Here is a 22,399-nt window from a genome sequence, read left to right on the forward strand (position 1 = left end):
AATTCGCCATTGTTACTCTCTCTCACTCTCTTTTTCTCTTTCTCTGTTTCTGCGATCGTAAGCGGGAGAGTCCTTTTTTTTTTTTTTTTTTTTTTGGGTTTGTTATAAACGCAGCGTTTTTTTAAAAAGAGAAAGAAGTTGATACATATGGGCCGTAAAGCTTTCCGTTGGGCCTTCCCGAGCTCCCAACTGTTTTAGATTGTTTAACTTGTTTTTATATAAAAGAAAGAAGAAAGAAAAAGAAAACAAAAGAAGGTTAAAATCATTTTCATTGCGGGTGAGATGGAGGAACCGGGTCAAGAAACGAGTATTCCGGGTTGTAGACAAACGAGTGTGAAAAATTTATTCAAATCCGCTCTTCGATGTCTTCTCACTGCTTGCTCCAGACAGGTGCTAACTACTACTCTCTTCCCAATTGTCGCAATTTGGGTTTCGAAATATTGTTAACAGTAATTGAAAGTTTTAGTGTCTTTTTTTTAAGGGTTCTCGATGATAAATTGGATCCCTTGAGTTAAAAAAAAAAAAACGCTTGAGATGATAAGAATGGAGTTTTGTTTCTGATTTTTGATTTGTTAACTCAATCCAGTGAAGTTTTTTTTTTAGGGTTTATTTGTAAACTGAAGATGAGACTGTAGTTAAGTGTAAAAAAAACAAAGCTTGAATTTTTTTTTTTTTTTTTTTCTTCTGTGTGTGTAATGTACTAATCCCTAACTAACAAAGCCTCTGTGTTTTTGTTAGGATTTTTTTTATATTTTATCGAAATTTAGTGGGGGTGAGCAAGAAAGGCTTTATCGGTTATATACTCAGGTATTTTTTTTATTCTTTAGTAGAATCCATTTAGTTTCGTAGATGTTTGATGTTTTTGATGTTATATCTCTCTCTCTCTTTGACATGTTTCTAGGTTGTTGTGAAATTGCATAAGACATTAGAGGTAACTCTTTTGACTCTGTCTGAGGTTATTCATATAGTGTGTGTGATTTGATCAGTTAGAAACTTTTGGTAACGTTTTTCACCATGAATTGTTTACAGGCATGTTTTGATGAACACTGTCACAAAACTCAGGTACCTTTGACTTATACATCTTCTTATTTTGCTTCTTACACAACAAACTAGTGAATGTTTTTCAGCTGTTCCTCTTTATGATGGATGACACACTTGTGAAGAAGTGAAACACTTTTTTCCCCCTTTTTGCAGGTTGGACCAATTCTTGATACAGTCGAACAGCTGATCGAAGAACAGAATTTGGATCCCTTGTTTTCAGATAAGTAGGTCTCTCATGCATGCCGCTTAATCCATTTTGTTTTACTCTTATTATGCATTTATGGCATTGGCCCTCAATTGGTAAAGTCCCCATGTTTTGGAGTTCTGAATATTACTGTCACCATGACTTCATCTCAGGACGGATGTAATGGCAATAGCAAATGATCTTACAACAGTAAAGAAGAATGAGATACAAAGGTTAACAGCTTTGCTCCAAAGGGTAAGTACTACTACAGTTCACAAGAAACTAATCCTTTGCTTATGTCGCCATCTTTTGAAAACGGTTTCTTCTCGTGTTCATCCATTATCCAGGCTGAAGAACAGAATCGCCAGAAGGAAGCCCGAATCAGCCTGCTCAAAGAACAAACACAAGATTTCTCAGACGCAATTGCCAGAATCGAAAAGGTATTATAACTTATATTCCATTTTCAGAATCTTGAACTCACTTCTTATTCTCTGTTTTTAATCGTCCTCAAAATGTATAATCTTTTGCAGCTGAAAGCTGGGTTCTCGGGCTACTTTGAAGGAAAGGACAAGCTACCTCCAATATAGTTTCAAGGCAAATTGCAATGAAAAAGCATGTCACATTCATTCCCTGCATTTCTATATAGTTTTTTTAGAGTCTTTATTTATCAATCTAGTCACAACTACTTGCTTCATTGTAAACTACTGAGAATCTGGATTAAACTGGTTTATCCATTGTGTTCTCGCTACTTTGTGGTTTGATAACAGTTCATGCAAAATATTTTCTAAGGTTACTCATGAATCGGTTTGGTTTGTTCTGGTTACTTTGATTTTGGTTCGATTACAATTCAGGCAAAAAGGTTACAAAAGATTGTTATAAGCTTTTTTACTGTGGCTGTGGCTTTTATTATCATAACCATAAGATTTCTTGTGTTCATTTTATTTGATGTGTATGTACTAAACTACTAAGCCTCTGTGTATTTCCTTCATGTGAACCCATCATCTTAACGTTTTCTCCAAATTCAGTGGGACTAAGCAAGAAACTGTTTTCTCGGTTATGTTTAATCAGGTATCTCCCTTCACTATCCCTTTCGAATAACAAATTAATCATATGCCAGTGCATTAAACTAGTACTACACAAAGCCGGTGGTTTCAATTTCTTCGTGTTGGTCTTTTAGAGGCTCAACGAATGGTTGGTCGTGTTGGTCTTTTAGAGGCTCAACGAATGGTTGGCAAGTGCTTAGAGCATCGTTACTCCAGCATTTCTCTCAACTTGCTCATGTATTAAGTAATCATATAATTATACTAAACTAATTAAAGCAATCTATTTAGAAACTTTAACAAATTATCCCTCCATTAGAGAAACTCACTTAGACCATCATTACTAGTAGAATCAGTTAACAGTTGCTCAGAAAAGAAAAAAATAATATTTTAATATATCCCTTATAAGAAAGTGACATGTGTAAAAAAAGCTTGAGAACAGTTGCTTCCCTAAACACTTTGACCAACGTTTCTTTCCTATTTTCTCCTATTTATATTTTTTTTATTAATTTTTAATAAAAGAGTTTGGGGAAGTAACTATGAGTAATAATGCTCTTAGGTTGCTCAATCATTTAAATATTAATTTTTTACATAAAATAGAAAAAATAAAATTTTACAAAATTTACATCATCAAACATATTATACCTAAACAGAGAAACAACATATAAGGGATGAATAAGACAAGTGTCCTTTAATTCAAAGGAGCTATGTGAACCACATGAGAGGTGACTTCCTTCATCGGATTTTGTTATCTTCAACTTCAACCATCTCTTCTCTTCTCTTCTTCAGCACCACAAAAATCATGATGATCATCTCGTAAAACTAGACAAATGTGGGATGCGTAAACTGGTTTTCATGCAAACGAATTTGCAATACAACCACTGAACGTCTGAACCACCACTAGTACTCGAGAACCAAAAAAACGAAAGTATGTACTAGGAGTTCATCATACACTTGGAGAAACTCTTTTAACAAACAAGAATGTCTCAAGTTTCACCCACAAGATCAAACACTTGGAGAGAGAGAACACATAAAGAGAAACAGAGATGCAAATGTTTCACAATTACCTTCTTTGGAACATGAATCACTTCTCTATAACGACTTACAGGTTTTTTAGAATTCAACTCCACTGGTCTTTTTCATCACAAATGAAAAACTAAAGATTAACAAAACATAAGCAACAAGAAGGTAAACAAGAACAAAGGGAAACAATGTGTGTACCTGTTTTTGTTAGCACGACCCATTTTCTTCACTTGATTTGGTTTCCTGGTAACTGGCTTAGACCCATCAGCTCGCAACTTATGTATTTCCTCAAATGTCAACTCTTTCTCTGTTTCTTCTTCCTGCACTCCCCCATTCAAAAACAAAGAGATCATTCAAAATTCAAAATCAACAAACAAGAATGTCTCAAGTTTCACCCAAATACTCTTATTATTAAGTTACTAACCTCCTCATCTGAAGAAGACACAGATGAACACGAGAGGTCTTCTTCACTGTCTTCTTCGCTTCAAACTTATCAGCTCCCTTCATATCAAAACCTGAACCTAATAAAAAAATAACACAGCTTTTTTAACATTCCCTAAGAAAAAACTCAACCCATAACATATAAACATACTCCTATTACCACATCTAGTGCCTTCAAATCGAAACAGGGTAAGAAAAACTTACTTCAGAGCACCGTAACCAACTGTCTCGGCTATGTGGTCCAGCTCCTCGGGTGTCCATTCTTTGTCCTTACCTAAACAGAGAAACAACATATAAGGGATGAATAAGACCAAATAGTAAATGAACAAATTCAATAATAAACGAACAAATTCAATAATTTGAATGATAAGAGAAAGTTAGATACCCGACAAATCATAGATCAGAAGACGAACCATATCTCTCCGATTTGTTAGCCGGTGGACCTCGCCGGACCTCCGCCATTATCCCACCAATCCTCCGTCGTCGTTGTCCCACCACTGTGAAACCTTCGCCGTCGTTTCTCTTGAGAACCAAAGCCACAAACCCTAATATTAGGGCTACGCCGATTTAGACTCCAATTAGCCTCCGGATGACCATCAACCATCGAGATTTAATCGGAAAATTCAATCGTTTCATCGATGAATCGCATGTTCTATATCCCCCACGAACGAGAGAGAAGAGAGAAGAGAGAAGAGAGAGATGGTGTCGGGAAAGAACGAAAGAAAAATTGAAGAAAAAAAATACCTTTTATATTTCTGAGTCCACCAATCGGCAAACGCCACGTCGCGTTGCTCAAAGGGTTGTTCCAATTGCTTCCTATAGCATCGATACTCTGCTTGTTGGACTCAGAAATGAGTATTTTAATAACATATTGGGCCCCAAATGTAAGAGTAACCCACTGAGTACTTCCCAGTAAAATGGTCTTAGTGCCGTAGATATTACAAATGTAGAATGAACTGTTACAAATGGTGAATTGGGTATATATTCCAGTATGATGTGGTTATACCTAATTGGGTATGATGTGGTTACAAATTGCCTAATTTATCAGAATTAGGAAAATCTTTGTGGTTATACCTTCGATTGTTGTTTGATGGCTAGCTAAATTTCTCACTAATCAATGTCTTGTCAAACATTTTTTGAAAGAATCAGATTATTTTTTGCCGTTAAAGTACAGGTGCTTCTTTGTATGTAGTTAGTTCATATCAGTGGTTAATTGGTTGTTTTTCTTGTTTCTGGATCCAAATATGAGCAATTTCAGAGAGATGGGAAACTCTTAGAGGCAATTGTGTCATTCTACTTTTTTCTCGGCTTTGAGAGTTCATCAGACGTTATGTGTCTGTCTTACAATGTTAATTTTTATTGTGCTTTTTCAATTGCGTAGTGCTTTTCACGACATTACTTGTCTTCAAGTATGAGTGTCTGCGGTGCTGCAGTTGGTTCTGGTTAGTATATTCTTCATTTCTTTTTGCTACTTATTGTTTCATTTTTGAGTGAGTTTGAATGGAAAAAAAATACCAAAGAAAACTCTTAATTGCAACATCATCTTAGAAAGAAACTTTAGAAGAGCAGTTGAGTTTGGGAAAACTCATGTGGTTAAGCCCAAAGGGAAGGTCGAGCAAAACAGCAAAACAACACTCTCCTATTTGAAAAAAAAAATGATTTGGTTGGTTGTAGAAAAAGTCTCCTCCTCCTTGAAGGCGACGTAGAAGCCTCCTCCCCCCCCCCTCTCTCCCCCCAATGTCGGCCTCACGCCGGTGGTTGGAAATTTCTGCTCATGCCTAAGAAGAAGAAGAAGCCCCTTCGGGGGTAGTACCCGGCTCCTCAAAGTTTGCTGCTGTCTATGCTCGAGCTTCTACCCCATCCAGTGGCAAACAACCCGCTCCGCTTCCCCCCCCCCCACCTCGTTCTGCTTAAGACTCCAATGGTCTCCCCTTATGCTGTTGAGCCTTCGGCGATTTCCTCTTGCTCAGATCTGACTTCAGATCTGGATCCGGTTTCGTCTAATCCTACCTCCACCATTGACGGCCTAGCTTCCGGTGTTGAGACATCAATTGCCCCTACGGCTTCCCTCGGGTTAAGCCCCAAATCCTATGTCCAATCGATGGTCAACCCGATAGTCTTGGTCATTCCCCCTCAAGGTTCGTTGGAGACTACCAATTCTGAAAACCCTATTCATTCTCAGCAAGCTAGTCCAGCCAAAAACCTGAGTACGTCTGATGTTGTTCAGCCAGTCACTAAGACACCTGAGACTCCAAACGATCTATCCCCTACAAATGTAGGCGACTTCTGGGTAGGTATGGTGAAAGGATCCGCAAAGAAACTTTCTACTAAAGGTCCGGGATTCCTGCTCCCATCCGGTGAGCTATATGTGAAAATCTCAAATGTGGTCATCGAGAGGAATAGCAAATCCTGGGACTTCTTTGTCTTAGGCCAGTTCTACTCGGACCTCCATCCCAAGGTACACTGCACAACATCGTGAATGGTATTTGGAGCAGACATTTGTGGGATATATCATTGTCTAGAATGGAAGGCAATGCGTTTCTCTTCTGTATTCCCAACTCTTCTACTAGATATAGGGTATTAAACCAGCGGTTATGGCAGATTTAGGGTCAAACGATATTCGTTGCGAAATGGGAACCGCGTGTTATTCCGACTAAGCTGGAACTATCCTCCACCCCCATCTGGTTAGAACTGCGGAATGTCCCCTTCCACTTTTTCCACGAAGAGGGTCTCGAACGCATTGCAAGCCTAGTGGGTCACCCTAAATGCCTACACCCTTCTACCGCGAATAAGACAAATCTAGAAGTTTCCAAGGTCCTAACTATCATTGATCCTCGGAAGCCGCTTCCTGAAGTCGTAAACGTTCAATTTGACTCTGGAGAGATTTGTCGGGTTCTGGTTTCGAGCCCCTGGATGACTCCAGTCTGTTCGCACTGTAAGCAGATCGGTCACTGCAGAGAAGCTACTATCACCTGCTCCATCTGCTCTTCAACCAATCATACCCCTGAGACTTGTCCCATATCCACTTCTACCGGTCCCAGGAAACGTAGAAGTCAAAGAAGAAGGTCTAAAACTCCCTCCCAATGCCCTCTTGTTAACGACAATGACCGTGGAAAGGGAATTGTTAGGCAGGAATGGCAGATCAAAGCCCCTCCGAGAGTGTCGAATCCCCACAGTCCCTCTAAAGCGGTAGAAGCAAACAGTTTGGTAGTTGATGGAAGTTTGATACTAGCAGACCCCGCGACTCAACTAATGGAAGCTGGAAAAGACATCATCCAAGGTGAGTCCAATCTTTCGTTCAACCTCCTGAGTCCGCTACCCCCGGTTCCTGTCTCTTATCCAGACTCTGATGAGATAGCTGAAGTAGACTCGTCAGACGTCCCGTCCACTGACTCTGAGGAGGTGAGATTTACTAGAGTGTTGTCCAAAAGACAACGTAAGATCCAGCGAGGCAAGAGCCTCAAACTCTCTTACTAAGTATGTGTACAAAACTTTTTTGTCGTAATGTCTGTAGTTTTAATATTACCATCCATCAGAGCAGATTTTAGAATTGGTTTAAGGCTAATAAGCCTATTTTTGGTGGCATCGTCGAGACGCATGTCAAACAGCCCAAGGATAAGAAGTTTATAGAAGCACTTCTACCCGGCTGGTCTTTTGTTGAGAACTATGCATTCTCTGATTTGGGTAAGATTTGGGTGTTGTGGGATTCAAGTGTTAAGGTTGTTCTACTCACGAAGTCTCTGCAAATGATCACTTGTAAGATTCTTCTCCCGGATTCCACGTCCTGGATTGTTGTCTCTGTGGTCTATGCTGCAAATGAGGATGACAAAAGACAAGAGCTCTGGAAAGAAATAATGGAGCTCGCGGCTTCTCCTTCTCTATCTAACATGCCATGGATTATGTTGGGGGACTTTAACCAAGTTATCCACCCTCATGAACACTCTGCAAGCACCTCTCTGAATGTTGATAGAAGAACTCGTGACTTCAGGCATTGTCTTCTTGAAGCGGAATTGGTTGACCTAGTCTACAGGGGTAACACTTTTACGTGGTGGAATAAGAGCAAAACAAGACCAGTGGCAAAAAAGATTGATCGTATACTGGTAAATGACCAGTGGAGTGACCTCTATCCTGTCTGTTATGGTGTGTTTGGTGATCAGGACTTCTCGGATATCGCCTCTTGTGAAGTGGTTCTGGATGCATCTGCGCCAAGGGTGAAGAGGCCCTTCGAATTTTTCAATTTCCTCTTTCAAAATCCTGACTTCCTGAACCTGGTTAAATACCATTGGTATTCCCTGAATTTCTCGGGCTCTGCCATGTTCTGGGTCTCAAAGAAACTAAAAGCCTTCAAGAACCCAATAAGAGAGTTCAACAAGCAGAATTACTCTGATCTGGAAAAAAGAACAAAGGAAGCTCACGACTTCCTTCTGAATGCACAACACCTCACTCTGGCGGATCTTTCCATGGCAAAGTTCAATATCCTATCCGCTACAGAAGAGAGTTTTTTCTTCCAAAAATCCTGAGTTACTTGGTACGTTGAAGGAGACTATAACTCTCGTTATTTCCACAAAATGGCGGATGCAAGGAAATCAGTTAATACCATCACAACCTTGATCGATGATAATGGAGTCCTAATTCAAACCCAACAAGGCATTGTTGATCACTTCGTGGATTACTTTTTGACCCTGCTTGGTGGAGAACCTGACGCATTCACGATGGAGCAAGCTGACATGAATCTTCTACTATCCTACCGATGCTCACCTCCTCAGATTGATGAACTCAACATGATGGAGATTAAGCTGGCTTTTCAATCCCTCCCGAGGAACAAAGCGTGTGGTCCAAACGGCTTCCCTGCTGAATTTTTCAAGGAATCCTGAAGTGTAGTTGGTCCAGAGGTCGCTACAGCGGGGTCAGGGAATTCTTCACTTCCGGCAAGTTGCTCAAGCAGTGGAACGGTACCACCCTGGTCCTCATCCCAAAGTCTACCAATGCTTCACGCACAACTGACTTTAGACCTATCTCTTGTTTAAACACGCTTTACAAGGTCATCGCAAAAATCCTCACATCCAGGCTTCAGATTCTCCTTTCTTCAGTCATCTCTACTTCTCAATCAGCCTTCCTCCCAGGTCGTCTATTATCTGAGAACGTCTTGTTAGCCACTGAAATGGTTCACGGTTACAACTGGAGAAATATATCCCCGAGGGCTATGCTCAAAGTTGACCTTCGGAAGGCTTTTCATTCGGTCAGCTGGGAATTCCTTAACGCTGCTATGAGAGCTCTAGCCATCCCTGACCGATTCATAAATTGGATATGGGAATGCATCTCTACTCCAACCTTTACTGTTTGTATCAATGGCATAAATGGTGGCTTCTTCAAGAGCACAAAAGGACTTCGACAAGGAGACCCTCTCTCTCCCTATCTATTTGTTCTTGCCATGGAGGTCTTCTCAAAGCTGATGCAGTCTAGATTCGATGCAGGCTACATTCATTACCATCCTAAGGCGGGAGACTTATCCATCTCCCACCTAATGTTCGCTGATGACGTAATGATTTTCTTCAACGGTGGTAGCTCATCCTTACACGTGATCTGTGAAACCCTTGATGACTTCGCATTTTGGTCTGGCTTGCAGGTGAACAAGGATAAGAGCCAACTCTTTCATGTGGGGTTGGACTCGATCGAGGAGAACTCTATTGCAGCTTATGGCTTTCCGATTGGTTCTTTGCCTATTCGGTACTTGGGACTGCCGCTAATGTCAAGAAAGCTCAGGGTAGCGTAATATGAACCTTTTCTTGAGAAAATCTCTAAGCGTTTCAGGTCATGGTCAGTCAAAACCCTATCTTTCGTTGGTCGTGTACAGTTAATCTCCACGGTTATCTATGGAACTATCAACTTTTGGATGTCGACCTTTATCTTGCCTAAGGGTTGCTTAAAGAAGATTGAGAGCCTTTGTTCAAGATTCCTTTGGTCAGGTAACATCGACGAGGGCAAAGGAGCACGAGTTTCATGGACCACATTATGCCTACCCAAAACAGAAGGGGGACTTGGTTTGAGGAGTTTGATTGAGTGGAACAAAACTCTCTGTTTGAGGCTTGTCTGGATCCTTTTTGACCAGAATGCTTCTCTCTGCGCAAATTGGCATCGTCATCATCACATCAGAAACTTTTCCTTCTGGGAAGTCACTCCTTCCCCAAGTGATCCTTGGATTTGGCGCATGCTTCTACATTTACGTCCTTTAGCTCACCAGTTCCTCAGAAGTGATGTAGGTAATGGTCTAAAAACCTTCTTCTGGCACGACAACTGGACAAATCAAGGTCCTCTTATCACAAGGATTGACGACTTCGGTTCTCACACCCTGCGCATTCCACTAAATGCGAAAGTTGCAGAAACTTATGGTCAATCAGGTTGGATTCTCCCTCTATCAAGGAACCAGAAAGCCGCACCAGATTGTTAACTCCTTCCCTGCTCCGTCCATTGATCTTCCGGATGATTCATTTGTATGGTGTACAGGTAATGATTGCTCTCACCTTTTTTCATCAGCCAAAACCTGGGAGGTTTTGCGACCTCGGGAAGTTGAGAAAATTTGGGCAAGCACAGTGTGGTTCAAAGGTGCAGTTTCTAAACACGCTTTTCACTTCTGGGTGACCCATCTTGACAGACTCTCCACTCGCCAAAGGCTTCTGTCCTAGGGACAGATCCAATTTGGGGTGTGTTGCCTATGTTCTGTTGCTTTGGAGTCCCGTGACCATCTCTTCCTGACTAGCGACTATGCCTCTCAGCTATGGAAAATGGTTTTTGCTCGCCTATGCCTGCGACAACGTCTTTTCTGCTCTTGGGCTGAGCTTCTCTCTTGGACTCGATCTTCCTCACAAGCGGCTCCAGGCCTCCTTCGTAAATTAGCTGCTCATGCTTTTGTATACAGCATTTGGCGTCAGCGTAACAATGTCCTACACAACTCCCAGAGGCTATTTTCATCTTTAGTCTTCAAGTCGGTCGACCTGGAAATTCGCAACATCATTACCGCTAGAAGACTTCGTAAGCATTGGAATAACCTTATGCTTCTTTGTATCCGCTAACACACCTTTTTCTTTCTTTTTTTTGGTCAAACACACCCTTTTCTTGATTCCATTATTGTAGCTTTGTTTTATTTTATTTTTGCCTTGTCTACTTTAACTTAGGTTCTCCTTTTGTAAAGCTTAAACTCTTTCAATATTAATGATATTTACATGTTTAGCAAAAAAAAAGCCCAAAGGGAAACACCTAGCAACTATTGTCTGGTTACATGGGCTTGGGGACGTTGGTTCAATGTAATTACTTTACGTCCCAATGTCCCAAAGAAAATCACCTAGCATAGTAGTTTATTGAATCTAGGCTTCATGAAATTTTAAACATGGTATACATATCAACACATCTTTATCAGCTGAAGTTATGTGATAAGCATTTTTGCTTTGTGAATTAAGCATTCTCACTTTTACGTTTACACAAGTTTTCTAAAATTTGAATTTTTAGATCCTCCTATTTTACATCCTTCCATTGGACTATATCAAATCTAATAAACTTGCTCCAGTGTCTAATTTTTAATTTTTATTGTTTTTAATTATAAATATTGTTGGATCCCAAAAAATGGATCCAACCATTGGAGATGCTCTTAGGATCTTGGAGAAGGTATAGAATTGAAATCTTTTACCATTTTGGAGACCCAACAACGAATCCTCAAGATTAAGGACAGAGACAACATCTTTGTATCACTTATCATCTCTAGAAATTAACGAGACAGACGAAGGTTCCGATGAACTCTTAGACGAGATCCTCCGGAGGAGATGAAGTCGATGGTCATGCCGAAGTCTCACGATTCATTGTTCTTCAGCAGAAGAAAATAGCGGGAATATTGAAGAAAGAAGAAAGTTCTTATTCTCTCTCTCGTAAGGTGATAACTAAAATATTGAACTTTAATAGCAATAGAAGATCGGTTTATTATAATATTTCATTTGATATTCTCACATAGAATCACTTTATCATAATATTCTTTTATTTGTAATAGAAATATTAATATATAAAATGTTTTGATGCTTGTTACTCTTTACTATAATTCTTTATATAATATTTTATACTTATAATACACACAAAATAAATCCTGAAAACCGAACTAATTTGATCCAGAAAAAGGAATCACTAGCTAAACCGACCCTCTAGACCTAAAACATGGGATACAAAAGAAAAGAAATTGTAATTGTTTGATTTTGATATAGACACGCATCTCGATCGCAGGGGTATGTCGTTCTCACCTTATTATAAAAGCTGAAATGAACGAATCTCGACCGTCACTCTTCATTTAATGTTCTTTCCCATTTAATAATTTTTAACTTAGAGTTGCCTCTTTTTGCAATAGCATTTTGTATTATAATTTTTATTTTGATGGTAGTGGTTTTTTAACTCATAGTTATATATGTTTAATATTTATATAGTTTTAGCTCTACTTATTATTTTTCTTCTTTCTAGATAGTTTTTAATTTTATTTTTAGAATATATTTTCAAACTATTTTATTACTTTCAAATGATATCATTATATATAATATTCAAACTAGTATTTAATTTATTTGAACTTTTATGAGTTTTTCTATGATTTTGATGATTTTAGGGAAATTGATATGATTTCTTATAAAATCCTTTTAAATCTCACTCCATAAAATTTGGATTTTTGTTCTTAACTAACGAAATCATCTCAAATCCTTCAAAATCATTAAAAATCAAATCCACAAACTGTTGTCAATAACCCCATATTTCATTAGAGTTTTTAAAATAGTGTTGACTTTTGTATGAATTACTTTTATACAATATTTTCTTTTTGTCGTAAATCATATCTTAAATCTTTTCATAAAATTTTAAATATTTTACTTTTTAAAATACTATTCAAAACTAAGCTTGTGATGAAAACTATATATTCAAATCAAAAACTAGAGATTAGCAAACTAAGATTATGTTTTATTTACAAGTATCAACAACACTGATTATATGTGAATGTGTATGGATGATAATACTTTATAACATATTATCATAATCGATTTTCGTACAAAATTATGTTTAATTTTTGATATTAGTGAGTTCAAGCTATCAGTAGAATTTTTAAATTTGAATTGATCGCTAAGAAGATGAGTTATTATGCGATTTGTGATATCTCACGTGTTTTAAAATTATGTGTTAATTAATCAACTCGTTTTGAAAACAAAAAACGAGTCTTTACCCAAGTCACAATAATTATGATGAGATGCTACCCACAATTTTTTTATTTTTTATTTTATAATATATCATTTAAAATTTAATTAATTCTTTTTTGAAATACTTTTCCCGCGAGAGTCCTAATAAAATTTAATTAGAATGTAATATTAATATGAGCGGTTGCTGGATATTCGGCTTAATGGGCCGTCAATTAGTATATATATATTGAACCCAAACCTCACTCTCTTTTTTCCCCGCCTATGCCCCTTTTTTCTTTATATTCTTCAAAAATAAATTGTCTTTTTATTTATGCCAATTAGTTGAATTTGTGTTGTTTTTCTTTTAGAAACAAACTTGTTGATGAGAGCTACTTGACCTTGAGTATCATACGTATATACTTCATGTAAATAGAAGCTGTATATACTTTTAGAGAGGAATATATATGTCATGGAACATCTATTTATATGAGTGATACTTAAGATGGATTCATATATATATTTCATGTCAATATAAATCATAACTAATCTATAGAGGGGTAGTTGACAAAAAAAAAAAAAAAAAAAATCTATAGCCCACTATGCCATGTTAACACTTGTTTATTTGAGAGCTACTAATGAATAAAGTCATAAAGAAAAAAAAGAATTTACTAGCTAGTTTTGCTGATAAAGAAAAAAAATATAATTTTATTAATGAATAAAGAAAATGACCGAAAAAAATAAAAGTATCAATAGAGAATTACTGCTAAGACTAAAACTATAAGCCCTAAAAAAAAGAAGAAAAAAAAACGATCGGGAAAGGTCAAAGCAAAAGGACATTGTTGATATCATTGCAATGAGTCCACACAACGCGAGAATGTATACGACCGAGGGGCTATAAGCACAGCATCAAGCCATTCAATATTGCCCCAAACTTCACCATGATGGCTCTTTTCAAGCGAGATCATAGCACACCAAATTTATTTGGTTGCAGTAATACGAGACGTCTCATAGTCCCAAAAGACAACGAGTTTTCCACCACAATTACCTATTTCAGTATGAGTTTTGTATTTCGCGTGAACTCCACTCAAACCTTCGACCAGTCTCCACTCTTCACGCTTTGTGTCATACCACCAAAATTTTTTATCACCATAACGGTAGCATACATTCTCTATCTCACACATACTCTCACCCAAGTAGTCCTCATCAACTTCCCACCTACTTTCTTTTGTAAGGTAAACAAAGTTCTTCTTATTGCTCCTCACGTAAATTTTTCCTTGCTTCGCTTGAAGATTCTTGACCAAAGAGTACCGGAGCTCCACTCCAGGATCCGGTAAAGGTTCCCAAGTTTGAGTCTTCGGGTAGAAAACCTCAGCCCAATGCGTAGATACATCTGGTTCACACCCTCCCATTACGTATAAATTCCCGTCGAGGGCGCACGTAAGGGCATTCTTACGAGCCACCATCATGCTGGGAGCTTTGCGTTTGCCAGTAAGCTTATTATAGACCCACACGTTGGTCGAGGAGGAGGGCGTGTCTTGTCCACCAATCTCGTATATTTCTGAACCAATAGTTTTGTGGAATATTTGTAAGCGACGAGAATAAGAAGTGGGCATTGGTAGCAACCAATGTCCGGTAACCTTGACGTCGATTTTCCAGTGGGTTAGGGGTTCATGATCATAGGGTTTAATCCAGAGACAGAACCATCTACGATCAAAAGGATAGGTGGGAGATTGTAGACAGACATAAACACATTGTTTTCGGGTTCCAAGGCGGGATCGTTCCATGTCGAGCGCGTCAGAGAGGATGAGCGAGCGGAAGCTCTTGGAGACAAGAGATAGCGTTGGGTAGTAAGACGTTGATATGCGAGCCAATATACTCAAAACGATGTCCGTCGGTAAGGACGAAAACAACCACGGAGATGGTGGCGTAGCCGGAGAATTAGGAGGGTTTGGCTCGCTTGGTGGCTCCATAACTCTTCGTAGGTTTTTTTAAGTTTAAACAAACACTTACCTTTTGTTTAAGTTTTGAACGGAACACCAATGAAATCTTATTGTATGCATGGTGTATATTTATCACTGTTCAAGAAAGCGGTAGGTGGTATCTGGGCGGTGACCCAACACCTAGCGCCTAGAACGCTTAGTCGGGGTCTAGATGGTTTTTAGGCGGTTTAGGCGTTCACAACGAAAAATACATTTATTTAAGTTATATTAACAACATATAAATGTTTATAATTACGTATATAGATGTAAAACATAATAATTTAATTATATGTAATTTAAAAATCATTATTATACGTAAATTATATGTAATTTAAATGTATGTAATTTTAAGCAGGTTAGGCGGTCATCTAGGCGTCTGCTGAGTTAGCGCCTAGACGGCGCCTAGGCGGCCGCCTAGACCGCTTTCTTGAACACTGATATTTATAGCCTAAAGATCTCCTAGTCCTATATGTATTTGGTTTATCAAAAACTAATCATTAACAATTACATTATCACTACAAGAAAACAGCCCATTCCCGACTACAGTAAGAGTCGTTAAGTAGTCGCTAATTTGCTGTTTACGACTCAGTTACGGCTAAAATGTGTAGTCGTAAATCCTTAGTCGGTAAAAGAATTAGTCGGTAAAAGAATTAGTCGTAAAAATAGTCGTTATTTAACGATTACTGTACGACAAAATTCCGTAGTCGTAAACATAGTCGTAACAGAGTCGTAAATAATTACGACTACGATACGACAGAGTTACGATTAACCAGCAGTTATATAGGCAGTTGTAAAGGAGTCGTAGTGTAGTCGTAACATTTGAAGACTCAGTTACGACGGATTTACGACTAATCATGATATACAGTAATTTTGCTTGTAGTCGTAACGTAGTCGTAACATGCTTATTGATTTACGACTATTTGGCTACTATTCTAAACAAATTAATAATGTAATTTTAATTTGTTTAGCGACTAATGTTTTGTAGAAAACAAATTTATAAATGTTTTAAATTGAAATTGGTACCTGTTTCTCAAAATATTATGAAACCAATATTGTAAATAGAACAAAAACAAGATTAAGACAATAAAGTCATATTAACCATGATTTATAATACAAACCAAAAGACCAAGTTTCTCACAAGACAAATATACAAACCAAAAGCGACAAATGCATACCAAGTATACATGTGTCTCAACAAAAGAGACAAGTTCAACAAAAGAGACAAGCTCAACAAAAGAGACAAGCTAATTAGTTTGGTCTATGAAATTGTAGGTGAGAAGTTAACCTAAAAAGCATCACTGTTTGAAGATGGAGAAGGAACCGGATTTGAAGGTGCAGCTGTTGCAGGAAGTGTGGTTGAGAGTGGCTCTGTGGTTGCTTCAGCTGATTGAGTCTTCATAAACTCTATAAAGGCAGGGTCAGTTTTGCGCAGGTACTTCTCGACTAAAGACAAATGCTCTAACTTGTCCTTCTGCTCAGCCACAGCTTGGAAATGTAGTACTTCACGGGCAGCAAGCTCTGCATCACGAGCAGCAACCTCTGCATCACGACGAGAATTATAAGCAGCCTGCTCTTCGATTTGACGTTGAGTTTCCCTCATTTGCTCTTGCAATGATTGAAACATTGCAGACTCTTGTTGTTGGTTTTCCTTGCCATTGATAAGAGGTTGAAGAGTATGCTTAAGACTTCCAACTCCATACAGGTTTCCTCGTGACTCTTTCTGAGTAGACTACAAGAAAACAAAGAGAAAAACACTACATAAAGAGGCTGTAGAAATCGAAAGATAATTCAATGTGGGTTGTGAAAAGTGATATTTACCTGAATAAAGATGTTTGTGTAATCATCTGCTGTGAGCTCTGGAGGCTGTGAAGTATGTTCCCCAAGGTTGGACAACTTCTGCTGCAAGTTCTTCTCATAATTGAGAGAGATTTGCTCCGCCTTCCGGTCAACATAAGTACCATCTGGCTTGGTATGTGTCTTAATAAAAACCTCACCAAGACTAACCGGTCTTCCCAATTCCCTTTCCTGCAATGTTACAAAAGAATCAAGGGTTATCACATCATTTAAAGCTCCAAATGTAAAGAAAAACAAAATTTATGGGTATATAAAAGTTACTAACCATTTCAGTATGGATTTGTTGATAAGACTTTGGCCCTGATAAGTGGACGTGAGGACCAAGACCACCACGATCAGACATACGAGCTTTAGAGTAGGTGAGACTCCTTTGTTGTGCTTCTTCAGTCTCCCAATAATCAACCATTGTTTGCCAAATAGTATCTCTGATCCATTTTGGTCGCTCTCCACTAGTCCTGGCATTGCAAATCATGTCTTTCATCCAGCGTTGGCAGATGAGCTCGAAAAACTGTTGAACTGTCCCAATCAAAGGATCCCATGTGTGTGTTTTCTACATAGCAAAGACAATATAATGATGTTAGTGGAAACTCAACAAGTAAACCTATATGTGAAAAGGTTAAGAGAGAAGAAAACTGTACAGCAAACTCGATGAACCATCTCTGTTGTCTGTCCCGAGGCACACATGTCCAGCTGTAGTATGGATCATCAAATTTATTTGTAAAATTTTTAGTAATGCTCCTTACCAGTCGCGATTTTTCGTCACGAGTAAACCTGCAAACACAAAACAGCAAAAAAGATGTCAATTTTCTAAAACAGATAAGGACCAACACAAAACAGATGTCAAAACAGATTGAGTACTTATACTTATGTATATATAGGACCAACGCAAAACAGAACCTATTAAGAACAATCAAAACAGACATATATACAGGTCCAACACAAAACAGATGTCAAAGATTGAGTACTTATACATATATATAGGCACAAAACAGAACCTATTAAGAACTAACCATCCTCAAACTAACCATCTCAAACAATCAAAACAGACAAGCTCATTAGAAGAATGTATTAATACCAGGTCGTCTTTGGCATCGGTGTGGGGGAGAGGACGGTGGTAAACTTCTCACGGTTTGGAACTCTAAGCAGGGCATTTAGAGTGACAATCGTGTCCTCCTGGTGCTCCGGATTTGAAGCCTCAGAGCCTTCATGGTAGTTGTTACCGTGAGATGATGGACGGCTCTGAGCTTGAGAGTTATCAGCTGGAGACGGTGGAGCGTCTTGTAGTGGAGGATCAGCTGGAGACTGTCGCGGATTGTTTTGAACCTCCTCTGACGAAAGAGGCTGTTGAGTCTGACGTTGTTGGTTCACCGAGGTCTGGAAAAGAGTCTGTGGCGGTGGATAGTTGCGGATCTGTGGTGCTCCTGACGGTGAGGGTCTCGGGAAAACGTGGTCTTGCTCTTGGGGTGTTTGAGGATGGGGCAAATCTGCTGCCGGCGTAAAGTTGTATTGTGGCGGTAGAGGGTTTGGTCTTCTTGCTTCCTTGATGGGGGTCGACCCTTCGGTTCTTTGGAAGAAATTACGGTCCATCTTCCTCTTTCTTCCTCGCTTAACTGGAGCTTTGGTCGGAGCCTTAGTTGCAGACTTCGTTACAGATTGTGTTGGAGCCAACGTGAAGAAGAGAATCGGGAGACAGAGGAGAAAGAAAGACAGAGAAGAGAAAGCAAATCGGGATTCAGAAGAGAAATCGGGAAGAGGAGAGTTTCGAAGAGTTATCGAAGAGGAGATTTTCGGAGTTATCGAAGAGAAGAGAAGAGGAAAGTTTCGGATTAGGGATTTTTGTTTTGGTTTTGGGGGAAAAATTAGGTTTTAGGTAAAGGGGAAAATCGAATTTTTTTTGGTTTTGGGGGAAATAATTTTGGTTTAGGGGGAAATTATTTTGGTTTTCCGGGTTTATTTGGGTTGAGATTAATTAATTCATATTTTTTTAATTTAGTTGCTAATTAGTCCCTAATTAGTCCCTAATTAGTCGCTAATTAGTCGCTAATTAGTCACAATAATTAAACTAAAAGTTTAATATTTAGAAACTAAATATTAGTCATAATTAAACTAAAAGTTTAATATTTTGAAACTAAAAGTTCAATATTTTGAAACTAATTAGTCATAATTTACAACCATAACAGGGTCATACCCATAACAGGGTCATACCACTTACACTTAAAAAGTGTGATTCTCAAATTGATCATCCCCTCATACTCGAGTTCTATAATATCAGTTAAAGTCCCGTAGAAATCTGCTGCATCGGATGCATCAGTGTAATTTTCACCTTTAACACAGACTCCATAGTTACAAGTCTTTCGTCTAACACCATGATCACGTGTATGAAATAAACTCGAGAGTCCCGGATATTTTGCACCAATAAAATCCTCGGACATACTATATATACAAGACCAACACAAACATATGAGATTTTTTTTTGTGTGGATTATATATATAATATTTATTTTACTTAATCGATATAAACTTAATTATACCTCTCAATTGGGTGAAAATAGTCACAATTTCGTAATACATATGCATGTGCGTATTGATAGTCTCTTTCAGACAGCCATACTTCATTCATTTCTCCACTTAGACGGCCGATGTGAGTAAATTTAGGAGGTACTCCAGGGACATGATATTCATGGGCTTCACCTTGATCAAATCGTGTTAACCTGACCAAATGAGTAAAGTAAATGACTTTCAAATTAATGATAACAGTTTTATCTACCTTGATTGATTTTAGAATTTACCTTGATTTTGTTTATATATTTGCGGCGAAGTAGTGCTCTGAGAAATAAGCAATCTCATCATTGATATAAGATTCAACAATTGATCCGGATGCATATCTTTTGTTCTTTGCTTTTCCTTTCAATTTTTTAAAAAACCTTTCAAAAGGATACATCCACCTATATTGGACAGGGCCTCCTAATTCAGCTTCGTAAGGGAGATGTATAGGCAGATGCTCCATTACGTCGAAAAATGATGGTGGAAAGATCTTTTCCAAATTGCATAGGATCTGAATTATGTTCTGTTTTAGAATTTGAATGCGACTTTTATGCAAATTTCTCGCACATAAGTCCCGGAAAAATGCTCCAAGCCCTACAAGGTGGACGTTCCGGTCTAGGAGTTCTGCAAAGATAAATGGAAGTAGTCGTTCCATAAAAACATGGCAGTCATGACTCTTCATGCCTGAAAACTTTCTATTTTTCATATCAACACAACTAGCTAAGTCTGACGAATAGCCATCAGGAAATCTCACCGAATGTTTGACATATTCTAGTAAACTTGTTCTCGCTTCTTCTGTCAAAGTGTAGGGTGGGAAAGGAGCTTTACCATCACTATCAATATGTAGTTGTGGCCGAGAACAAAATTTTTGTATATCCAATCTTGACATGATGTTGTCTTTTGATTTACCCTTCACACTCATAAGAGTATACATGATGTTATCCAAAACGTTCTTCTCTGTATGTATCACATCAATATTGTGTCGAAGATTGAGGTCCCTCCAGTAAGGCAGCTCCCATAAGATGCTTAACTTATGCCAGTTGTGTTGCTTCCCATAGCCAGCAGTCTTCTTTTCATGACCATTTCCACCAACGTCCTTGGTTTTTGGTGGTTTTACTTCAGCCAACCGCTCATAATAAACTTGCTCACCGGTCAACAACTGAGGTGGATACTCTCTCGAAGCATCTTTTCCCTTGAGGAAGTCTTTCTTATTCCTCCTTAATGGATGACCGTGAAGAAGAAATCTTCGATGACAATCAAACCAACACACCTTCCTTCCATTAGGGAGATAAAACGACTTTGTATCTTCCATGCAAACTGGACAAGACAATTTTCCATGGGTTGCCCATCCTGATAACATGTCATACGCCGGAAAGTCACTTATCGTCCACATTAGCGCTGCCTTTAGATTAAAATTTTCATTCAAGGAAACATCGTATGCATCGATTCCAGTAGACCACAACTCTTTTAACTCCTCAATCAAAGGTTGGAGGAAGATATCCAGACTAGCTCGCGGATGATTTGGCCCAGAATTCAAAATTGTAAGAAACAAGAACTCTTCGTTCATGCACATACCAGGGGGTAGATTGTATGGAGTCAAGATCACAGGTCACAATGAATGATTACGAGACACGCCAAACGGATTGAACCCATCAGTGCATAATCCAAGATAAACGTTACGGGGTTCTTCTGCAAATCGAGGATTTTGTTCTTGAAAATATTTCCACTCCGCCGCATCTGAAGGATGACACATTTCTCCCTCCTTAGATTTGTGCTCAGCATGCCATCTCATCGCCGCCGCAGTCTTGTGGCTCTGGTACATCCTCTTCAATCTATCAGCAATAGGTAGATACCACATACGATTGTATGGTACTTTGGTTCTACGTCGAGGATCCTTTGGCTTTCATCTTTGGACACCACAAAACAGACAAGTCTTTTCCTTTTCGTCATCTTTCCAGAATATCATACAATTGTTAATACAAACATCAATTGTATAATATGGGAGACCTAAATTGCGCATTAATTTTTCCGTCTCGTAATGTGAACCCGTTGCCTGGTTTCCTTCTGGTAAATACTCATTCAATATTTCGCACACCGAATCCACTAACTTTTCACTCATATTATACTCCGCCTTATTTTGCATGACTCGAGCAGCTAACGATAATTGTGAGTGACCTTCATGGCAACCATCGTATAATGGATTTTTTGCGCCTTCTAACATGTCGTAGAATTTCTTTGAATGATTACGTATTGGTTCTTCTACATTTTGAGAACTACCCTCATGATAGTTATCATCTAACCCCACATTATAACGAAATGCATCATTCACCATATCAACATATGGATTTTCTACTACATTACCCACATCTACATTATCTACTTCTTGATCACTACCAACATAACTTGTTCCTATATCCATATTGATTTCTTCCCCATGTTTATACCAAATATAATAATCAGGCATAAATCCATTGCTAAAAAGATGATTCCAAATTCTTTTTCCCGACATAAATTTATCGTTCTTACAACGACTACAAGGACAGTGGAACATACCCCCATTATTTTGTGCTAGAGATTGACTATTTGCAAATGCCATGAATTGCTCCATCCCCGTTGTAAACTCCGCCGAAAAATTGCCCGTCACTTCATCGAACCTCTTATACATCCACTCTCGATAATTACTATAATTGTAATTCCCAGACATTATACAAGAGTAATAGAATTTTTTTTTTTTTTTTTGGAAGATTTTTTTTTTAATTTTCGGAAATGTGTTTGTGTTTATTGAGTGAGAAGAGAAGAAATGGTGAGTGAAGAGAGAAGAAGTGGTGAAGCTGGTATATATAGGCAATTTTGGCGACTACCAAGCGACTATTAAAATTCAGTCGCATAATACAAGTACACCAACCCCCCAAACGAAAAAAACGTGAATTATAATACCGATATTTTACGACTATTATACGACTACGTTACGACCCACCGATATTGTCGTAATATAGTCGCCTAATTTGGTGACTTGTATGCGTCTACCTAGATAGTCGTAACTGAGGGACTATATAACGACAAGGTTACGAATGCATTTATAATTCTATATATTAGTCGTAACGT

At 38.4% G+C, this 22,399-nt stretch overlaps 3 protein-coding genes, 1 non-coding gene and 2 pseudogenes across 5 annotated transcripts; 2 read left to right on the top strand and 4 right to left on the bottom strand.

Moving 5' to 3' along the window:
- The first annotated feature begins 230 nt into the window (after positions 1-230).
- On the top strand, positions 231-2,026 carry LOC104723115 (uncharacterized). Its single transcript, XM_010441427.2, has 8 exons — positions 231-390; positions 739-807; positions 902-931; positions 1,030-1,062; positions 1,195-1,265; positions 1,399-1,480; positions 1,573-1,665; positions 1,756-2,026. The coding sequence occupies exons 1-8, from the start codon at positions 283-285 to the stop codon at positions 1,810-1,812; spliced, it is 543 nt and encodes a 180-aa protein (XP_010439729.1). The 5' UTR covers positions 231-282; the 3' UTR covers positions 1,813-2,026.
- A 779-nt stretch (positions 2,027-2,805) lies between these two features.
- On the bottom strand, positions 2,806-4,452 carry LOC104723116 (uncharacterized). Of its 2 annotated transcripts, none has more exons than XR_015570353.1 (5): positions 4,143-4,452; positions 3,934-4,003; positions 3,713-3,809; positions 3,487-3,608; positions 2,806-3,399 (listed from the first exon to the last, which is right to left on the bottom strand). It is a non-coding gene; the product is annotated as an uncharacterized LOC104723116 (transcript). The 2 variants fall into 2 exon arrangements; XR_015570352.1 differs by having other exon boundaries at positions 4,115-4,447.
- A 2,756-nt stretch (positions 4,453-7,208) lies between these two features.
- On the top strand, positions 7,209-10,799 carry LOC147933879 (uncharacterized; annotated as a pseudogene).
- Positions 10,800-13,762: 2,963 nt separating this feature from the next.
- Positions 13,763-14,938, bottom strand: LOC104727919 (F-box/kelch-repeat protein At4g19330-like; annotated as a pseudogene).
- Positions 14,939-16,181: 1,243 nt separating this feature from the next.
- Positions 16,182-18,337, bottom strand: LOC147933880 (uncharacterized). The gene is made up of 6 exons (XM_087472368.1): positions 17,826-18,337; positions 17,389-17,521; positions 17,016-17,300; positions 16,715-16,921; positions 16,434-16,625; positions 16,182-16,370 (listed from the first exon to the last, which is right to left on the bottom strand). The coding sequence occupies exons 1-6, from the start codon at positions 18,335-18,337 to the stop codon at positions 16,182-16,184; spliced, it is 1,518 nt and encodes a 505-aa protein (XP_087328494.1).
- Positions 18,338-18,915: 578 nt separating this feature from the next.
- On the bottom strand, positions 18,916-20,867 carry LOC147933881 (uncharacterized). The gene is made up of 3 exons (XM_087472369.1): positions 19,690-20,867; positions 19,354-19,461; positions 18,916-19,183 (listed from the first exon to the last, which is right to left on the bottom strand). The coding sequence occupies exons 1-3, from the start codon at positions 20,865-20,867 to the stop codon at positions 18,916-18,918; spliced, it is 1,554 nt and encodes a 517-aa protein (XP_087328495.1).
- Between the last annotated feature and the right edge of the window lie 1,532 nt (positions 20,868-22,399).

This window comes from Camelina sativa, chromosome 11 (assembly GCF_030686135.1).
Source record: "Camelina sativa cultivar CO46 ecotype springtype chromosome 11, ASM3068613v1".
Lineage (NCBI taxonomy): Eukaryota > Viridiplantae > Streptophyta > Magnoliopsida > Brassicales > Brassicaceae > Camelina > Camelina sativa.